At 41.3% G+C, this 8,760-nt stretch overlaps 1 protein-coding gene and 1 pseudogene across 2 annotated transcripts in view; one reads left to right on the forward strand and one right to left on the reverse strand.

Moving 5' to 3' along the window:
* The window catches only part of LOC129817169 (protein lin-9 homolog), a 35,726-nt gene extending 34,649 nt beyond the window's left edge, over positions 1-1,077 (forward strand). For both annotated transcript variants that reach the window (XM_055872143.1, XM_055872142.1), the window contains one exon: positions 125-1,077. In XM_055872143.1, the coding sequence (XP_055728118.1) occupies positions 125-230 (106 nt within the window). In that variant the 3' untranslated portion in view covers positions 231-1,077. The remainder of the gene's footprint in view (positions 1-124) is intronic.
* Positions 1,078-1,238: 161 nt separating this feature from the next.
* Positions 1,239-2,108, reverse strand: LOC129817093 (uncharacterized; annotated as a pseudogene).
* Positions 2,109-8,760: the final 6,652 nt, after the last annotated feature.

Consider the following 8,760-nt stretch of genomic DNA (forward strand, 5'->3'; position numbering starts at 1 on the left):
CCTATTTAGAGTTATGCAGGGAGATGGATGGCGGTGATAGATGTCTTCAGGGAAAGGTCTATGAATATGGCCAAGATGACAGGTGCATGTTCACATGGTCAAAATGTGTGTCTTGTCTGTGCAGTTGCTTCCAGAACAACGTAGAGATCCACGTAGCACACATCCAGAGTGGCCTGAGTCAGCTGGGAAACCTCCATGCCTTTGCAGCCAACAACACCAACACGGTCTGAAGCCGGCATCATTACCACACACAGAGAGCAGACTGGTCAGCACCAATTAAGTGGAACATACACACACACCATCTCGAATGACTGAAAGAAAAGATGTCCTTTGTGGATCCCCTAACTTCCCTCCAAAAAAGGCCCCACTGAAATGATCTGGATCAATGTATTTTTTAGGTTGTGGAGAAATGTCATCCACTTTTAGGTTGTGGAGAAATGTCATCCACTGTCATCCACTTTTATTGTGGATGTCTTTGAAAATTATTTGCTTACTATAATGAAAACTGACATTTTAATGTCAAAAAATGTCCTGTTGTAGATGATTCTATAGTCTCATGGGCCAAACAGTACGTTAAGCAGTTTCTATAATAATCCATATTTATTTATTTTTGAGTGACATAACAATATTTACCATTTGGCGCTTCCCTTTGAGTCAATGTTTTGTGTTCCTTTACTCAACTGGTAGTAAGCACAGGGGAGGCTAAAGAATGTTTTGTACATTTTCTTTATTGTAGATATATGTAAAATACCTTTATGATTACTAGGATTTATCATCAACATTTCTGTAACATACTCAAAGATGGCTTTTGTAATTTTGTGTGCACTGAGAAGAGATTTTTGTATTTTTGTAAAAGGCGGTTTGACAGTCTCAAACAGGGCATTGCTGTTGCTGAAAGCTCAGGCCTACATCACTGACGTAACCGAAATTCAAACATAAAACTGAGTCGGTAAAGTTTGTTACCAGAATTTCTCCATTTCACCATTGGTTTTGTAAATCTGTATATGGGAATGCCCAGGGCAATTGTACATATTCCTTGCTGTCATTTTGTATTAAACATATAGCAAAGCAAACTGATTACATGCAATTGTGACAATTTGATAAGGATAGGTAAAACAAATACTACACAGCACTGGTACATTAAATGTCGTATATATTTTGCATGTTTACAAACAAAGACAATTAAAATATTTATGGAAATATACAAAAGTGTTTCTTTATAACAAACTGACATCAGTTCATTTTGAAATTATGAACCCACCACTTTTTTTGTTGTTGCTGTGACAGAAAATTCCCATAAAATTTCAAAAGCCAGACATGGCACTATTTTCCCACTCTGAATATCGATCAGAAAACTCTTGCTCCTCCCTGGCACAAATAGGAAAGGAGTGGCCAAATGTGTCTGGTCTTCACTTGAGGATGCTGGACTTGACATGCTTTGGAGAGGACCTGCCGAAGTTGTTCTGAGGGATTACAACTCGTCTCGGGACCGATGGTTTCATTTGAAGGAAAGTTGTCATATTCAACCAGGACATGTTTTGGCCCTGTGCTAACGCTTATGTTGTTTAAAGACTTGATGTAATGTCCATTTTCCTTGTGATACAGATGAGTGTTGTCGCACGGAACCGCAACGCTCAACTCGTCGAGTCTCATTTGCTCAGCTTTGCTCCTATCCCCCCCCCCCCCCCCCCCCCCGGATGCATCGTAAACACAAACGATAGTCGAGTGTATGTAGTTGCCCGTTTTCCTGGGTAGTGTTGCCTTCGCGTGGGTTTCTTCCAACCGGGTGTGAAGTGGTGGTCGGAATTTGCCCCCTACTGAATCTCTTGGGGCATTAGGTTATTGGGTTGTGTGAACGGGGCCACAGGGGTGTTGGCAGCAACACCGTTGAGATTCATGGACAAAGGCAACCCTTCCTGGTGATGGGATTTGGCTCGTCGGTTTTTTAACCACACCTTATTGCATTTTAAAGTTGTGGTTTAGTGGCTAGTAGTCCAAGACCATTTTGTTGTCATGGAAACTGTTTTGTGTCTTAACCGACTTGAAATGTGGTGCCTTACCTGTATTCTGGGTCCTGGTAGGCCAGTGAGAGCCTCCAGTCTCTCTTTCAAAGCATTTCATGGATGTGAGTCCTATGGGGCGATAGGCATTTAGGCAGGTTACCTTGGTGTTCTTGGGCACAGGTACTATGGTGGTCTGCTTGAAACAAGTTGGTATTACAGACCGGATCAGGGATAGGTTGAAAATGTCAGTGAAGATGTCAGTGCATGCTCTAAGTATGCATCCTGGTATTCTGTCTGGCCTTGTGAATGTTGACCTGTTTAAAGGTCTTCCTCACATCGGCTACAGAGAACAAGTTCACACTGTCCTCTGGAAAAGCTGGTGCTCTCATGCATGGTTCAGTGTTGCTTGCCTCGATGCAAGCATAGAAGGTATTTAGCTCGTCTGGTAGGCTCGTGTTGTTGGGTAGCTAGCAGCTGGGATTCCCTTTGTAATCTGTGATTTTTGTAAGCCATACCACATCTGACGAGCATCAGAGCCAGCGTAGTGGGATCCGATCTTAGTCCTGTATTGATGCTTTGCCTGTTGGCTCGTCCGAGTTCGTAGCGTGATATCTTATAAGCGTCCGAATTAGTCACGCTCCTTGAAAGTGGCCTTTAGCTCTGTGCGGATGTTGACTGCAATCCATGGCTTCTGGTTGGTGTATGTACGTACCAGGGGAGGACGCTCATAATAATGTCTGGAATGGAGTGTCAAGCACATGGTTTCCATGTGGTTGATACCATTCCATTGACTCCAATCCAGCCATTATTATGAGCCGTCCTCCCCTCAACAGCCTCCACTGGTACGTACAATCACTGTGGGGACGACGTCGTCGATGCACTTATTAATGAAGCCGGTGACTGATGTGGTAAACTCCTCAAGGTTATTGGATGAATCCCCGAACACATTCCAATCTGTGCTACCGAAACAGTCCTTTAGTTTAGCAACCGCGTCATCAGACCACTTCCGTATTGAGTGCATCACTGGTACTTCCTGTTTGAGTATTTGCTTGTAAGCAGGAAGATAGAGTTATGGTCTGACTTGCCAAAGGGGTGGACAAGGGATGGACTTGTATGTGTGGAGTAAAGATGACTAAGAGTTTTGTCATCGATAGTTGCACAGGTGACATGCTGATAAAAATTAGGTATAACGGATTTCAGTTTCCCTGCATTAAAATCACCGACCACGAGAAGCCTCTGAATGTATATTTTCTTATTTGCTTATGGCCCTATACAAGTCGTTGAGTGCGATCTTAGTGCCCGCATTGGTTTGTTGGTGGTATATAAACGATAAATAGTATGGTCTGCACCCAAGACTTCCTTAACATTAGAGATTGCGTACAAGCCGTTGTTACTTGTTAAGAAAGACACGCCCTTCCTTCTTTTCATCTTACCCAAGTCTGCAGTCCGGTCTTGGTAATGCATAGAAAAACAGCAAGATGTATATCCATATCCTCGTTCAGCTACGACTCTGAGAAACATAGGATATTACAGTTTTCAGGTCCCATTGATAGGATAGTCTCGAATGGAGCTCATCCAGTTTGTTCTGCAGTGATTGCACGTTCGCCAATAGAATGATGGTCTATTTGCTCGCCAACATAGTTTTGTCAGTTTGCCTGCTCGCCTGCCTCTCTTTAGCTGCCGCTTCCTCTTTCGAGCCGCGGGGATTAAGGCCTGGCTGGAGTAAGCAGAACATCCAGAGCATTTTGTCCAAATCGAGGTTAGTGATTGCTGTTCTGATGTCCAGAAGCTGTTTTCCATTTTAGGAAATGATGGTGGAGACAGTATGTACAAAAAAGTTATCAGCGTAAAAAAATAACACAAAATATCCACTGTTGCACCATCTTTTCTTTTTGTTATTAATCTAAAACTGTAAAACCCTATTAGCCAAGTAATTTTATCAAAAACATTTTGAACAGGGTTCGTATTTGATGCATATTGCATTGGAGGGTCTGGTTCATTGGTATGGTTGAGGAAAAATAGAACTCATAGCCCCATACAAATTATGCATGAAGATCTTTCTATAAACTAGGTTACCAGTGAGGATTTCCTATGCTGGACAACTTCTTACTTGACAATAATCTACCAATTTTTTTTTAAATGTCATTACATTAAGTTATAAGGGGGAAAATAGCTCTATTTAATCAAATTCACAAGTCCCTTTCTGTCCTTGCATTTATGTCAGTGTAAGTTATATAGGCCTATTAAGTATTACTCAGTTAAATTAGACATTGAACTTGAACCCTTTAAGAATCCTGGATCTAACTGTTTGGACAGTTCTTTGTATAGAAATCTCAGACATGCAGTGTATCTAGGTAACATTTCGTGTCTCCTTATGTTACGGGTGAAAGCTGTTTTCATGGGCACATCAAGACGCAGCCGGTGGAGAAGAGGTATTTGGAGTGGACTTCTAGTCTGACTCAGGAGGTGTGCACATCACCCGCCACTTCTAAGTATTTTACTCGCAAATGTTCAGTCCTTGGATAATAAAGTAGACGAGCTCAGGGCGAGGATCTATTTCCAGAGAGACATTAGGGACTGTAACATATTCTGTTTCACGGAATCATGGCTCTCCCCAGATATACTGTCCCTGTCCATACAGCCAGCTGGGTTCTCAGTACATTGCACAGACAGCAATAAAAAACTCTCCGGGAAGAAGAAAGGCTGTGGTGTGTGTTTCATAATTAACTACTCATGTTTCTTGGTCATTTCTCTACCTAGAAGGCCAGCATCCCGGAGTCGCTTCTTCACTGTTGACGTTGAGACTGGTGTTTTGCGGGTACTACTTAATGAAGCTGCCAGTTGAGGACTTGTGAGGCGTATGTTTCTCAAACTAGACACTCTAATGTACTTGTCCTCTTGCTCTGTTGTGCACCGGGGCCTCCCACTCCTCTTTCTATTCTGGTTAGAGCCAGTTTGCGCTGTTCTGTGAAGGGAGATGTACACAGCGTTGTACCAGATCTTCAGTTTCTTGGCAATTTCTCGCATGGAATAGCCTTCATTTCTCAGAACAAGAATAGACTGACGAGTTTCAGAAGAAAGGTATTCCTTTCTGGCCATTTTGAGCCTGTAATCTAAGCCATAAATGCTGATACTCAAAATACTCAACTAGTCTAAAGAAGGACAGTTTTATTGCTTCATTAATCAGGACATTAGTTTTCAGTTGTGCTAACATAATTGCAAAAGCGTTTACTAATGATCAATTAGCCTTTTAAAATGATTAGCTTGGGTTAGCTAACACAACGTGCCATTGGAACACAGGAGAGATGGCTGCTGATATTGGGCCTCTGTACGCCTATGTAGATATTCCATAAAAATCTGCCGTTTCCAGCTACAATAGACATTTACAACATTAACAATGTCTACACTGCATTTCTTATCAATTTGATGTTATTTTAATGGACAAAAAAATGATTTTCTTTATAAAACAAAGACATTTCTAAGTGACCCCAAACTTTTGAACGGTTGTGTATGTCAATGTTATTCTCAGAGGCAACCCAGAACATATCCCAGTCCACGTGATCAAAACAATCTTGAAGCATGGATTCTGACTGGTCAGACCAGCGTTGAATAGACCTTAGCATGGGTACTTCCTGTTTGAGGTTCTGCCTATAGGAAGGGAGGAGCAGATCGGAGTCGTGATCTGATTTGCCAAAGGGAGGACGGGTTGCAGCCATCCTGGGAGGGGGGTAACAATGGTCGAGAGTTTTTGTAGCGTGAGTACTACATGTGTGGATAGAAATCCGGTAGCATTTTACTCAAATTAGATTTTTCCTGGCACCACTCCACCAGGGCCCTCAGTTAAAAGTTTGGACACACCTACTCATTCAAGGATTCTTCTTTATTTTTACTATTTTTTACATGAAGGCATCACAAGTATGAAATAACACATATGGAATCATGTAGTAAGCAAAAAAGCATTAACAAAATCTAAATATGTAAGTAGCCACCCTTTGTCTTGATGACAGCTTTGCATTCTCTCAACCAGCTTCGTGAGTTAGTCACCTGGAATGCTTTTCCAACAGTCTTGAAGGAGTTCCCACATGCTGAGCACTTGTTGGCTGCTTTTCCTTCACTCTGCCATCCAACTCATCCCAAACCATCTCAATTGGGTTGGGGTCGGGTGATTGTGGAGGCCAGGTCATCGGATACAGCACTCCATCACTCTCCTTCTTGGTCAAATAGCCCGTACACAGCCTGGATGTGTGTTTTGGGTCATTGTCCTGTTGTAAAACAAATGATAGTCCCACTAAGTGCAAACCAGATGGGATGGTGTATCGCTGCAAAATGCAGTGGTAGCCATGCTGGTTAAGTGTGCCTTGAATTCTAAATAAATCACAGACAGTATCAACAGCAAAGCACCCCCACACCATCACACCTCCTCCATGGTTCACGGTGGGAACTATACATGCAGAGATAATTTGTTCACCTACTCTGTCTCACAAAAACACGGTGGTTCGAACCAAAAATCTCAAATTTGGACGACAAATCAGACCAAAAGACAAATTTACACTGGTCTAATGTTCATTGCTCGTGTTTCTTGGCCAAAGCAAGTCTCTTTTTATTATTGGTGTCCTTTAGTAGTAGTTTCTTTGCAGCAATTCGATCATGAAGTCCTGATTCACGGTCTCCTCTGAACAGTTGATGTTGAGATGTTACTTGAACTCTGTGAGTTGCAATCTGAACTGTAGTTAATTGCCGATTTCTGAGGCTGGTAACTCTAATGAACTCTGCAGCAGAGCTAACTCTGGGTCTTCCAGTCCTGTGGCGGTCCTCATGAGAGCCAGTTTCATCATAGCGCTGCACTTGAAAAAAATGTAAAAGCTCTTGACATTTTCTGGATTGACTTAAAGTAATGATGGATGGACTGTCATTTCTCTTTGCTTATTTGAGCTTTTCTTGCCATAATATGGACTTGGTCTTTTCCCAAATAGGGCTATCTTCTGTATTCCATCCCTACCTTGTCATAACACAACTGAATGTCTCAAATGCAATAAGAAGGAAAGAAATTCAACAAATTAACTTTTAACAAGGCACACCTGTTAATTGAAATGCATTCCAGGTGACTACCTCATGAAGCTGGTTGAGAAAATGCCAAGAGTGTACAAAGCTGTCATCAAGGTAAAGGGTGGCTACTTTGAAGAATCTCAAATATAAAATCTATTTTGATTTGTTTAACACTTTTTGGTTATCTATGATTCCATATGTGTTATTGCATAGTTTTGATGTCTTCACTATTATTCTACAATGTAGAAAATAGTAAAAAATAAAGAAAAACTCTTGAATGAGTAGGTTTGTCCAAATTTTCGACTGTGACTGTACGTGTATGTGACCAATAAAATGTGATTTAATTTAAATTATTCTGGATATAATGACAAAACATGTGGGCTTATTCACATTATGATCTAGTATTGAAATAACATGACAAATATATTTTGTTTTCCATGTTACAACTTTCAGACAATACAAGGGTTCTACTTGAACTTGAATTTGGAGCTCAGAAATTAAAGTACTGTAATTTGTATTGGTATTTATTATGGGTCCCCGTTAGCTGCTTCCAAGGCATCAGCTACTCTTCCTGAGTTCTGGCAAATTTTAAAACATTACAATACATTCATAACTGATTTCACAGCACACTAACTGTGTTCCCTCAGGCCCCTACTCCATTATCACATATCTACAACACCAAATCCATCTGTACGTGTATGTATAGTGTGTATGTTACCGTGTGTGTTTTGTATGCTTGTGCTTGTGTCTGTGCCTATGTTTGTGTTGCTTTACAGTCTCCGGCTGTACCATAAGATGTATTTTTATGTTTTTTAAATCTGATTCTACTGCTTGCATTAGTTACCTGATGTGGAATAGAGTTCCGTGTACTCATGGCTCTATGTAGTACTGTGCGTCTCCCATAGTCTCTTCTGGACTTAGGAACTGTGAAGAGGCCTCTAGTGGCATGTCTTGTTGGGTATGCATGGGTGTCTGAGTTGTGTGCTGGTCGTTTAAACAGACAGCTCGGTGCTTTGAACATGTCAATACATCTCACAAATACAAATAGTGATGAAGTCAATCTCTCCTCCACTTGGAGCCAGGAGAGATTGACATGCATATTATTAATGTTAGCTCTCTGTGTACATCCAAGGGCCAGTCGTACTGCCCTGTTCTGAGCCAATTGCAATTTTCCTAAGTCCCTCTTTGTGGAACCTGACCACACGACTGAACAATAGTCCAGGTGCGACAAAACTAGGGACCTGCCTTGTTGATAGTTCTGTTAAGAAGATATTATGGACAGACTTCTCCCCATCTTTGCTACTGTTGTATCAATATGTTTTGACCATGACAGTTTACAATCCAGGATTACTCCAAGCAGTTTAGTCACCTCAACTTGCTCAATTTCCACATGAATTATTACAAGATTTAGTAGAGGTTTAGGGTTTATTGAATTATTTGTCCCAAATACAATGCTTTTAGTTTTAGAAATATTTAGGACTAACTTATTCCTTGCCACCCATTCTGAAACTAACTGCAGCTCTTTGTTAAGTGTTGCAGTCATTTCAGTCGCTGTAGCAGCTGACGTGTATAGTGTTGAGTCATCCGCATACATAGTCACATTGGCTTTACTCAAAGCCAGTGGCATGTCATTAGTAAAGATTGAAAAAAGTAAGGGGCCAAGACAGCTGCCCTGGGGAATTTCTGATTCTATGTTGGAGAGGCTTCCATT

Source organism: Salvelinus fontinalis, chromosome 20, assembly GCF_029448725.1.
Source record: "Salvelinus fontinalis isolate EN_2023a chromosome 20, ASM2944872v1, whole genome shotgun sequence".
Taxonomy (NCBI): domain Eukaryota; kingdom Metazoa; phylum Chordata; class Actinopteri; order Salmoniformes; family Salmonidae; genus Salvelinus; species Salvelinus fontinalis.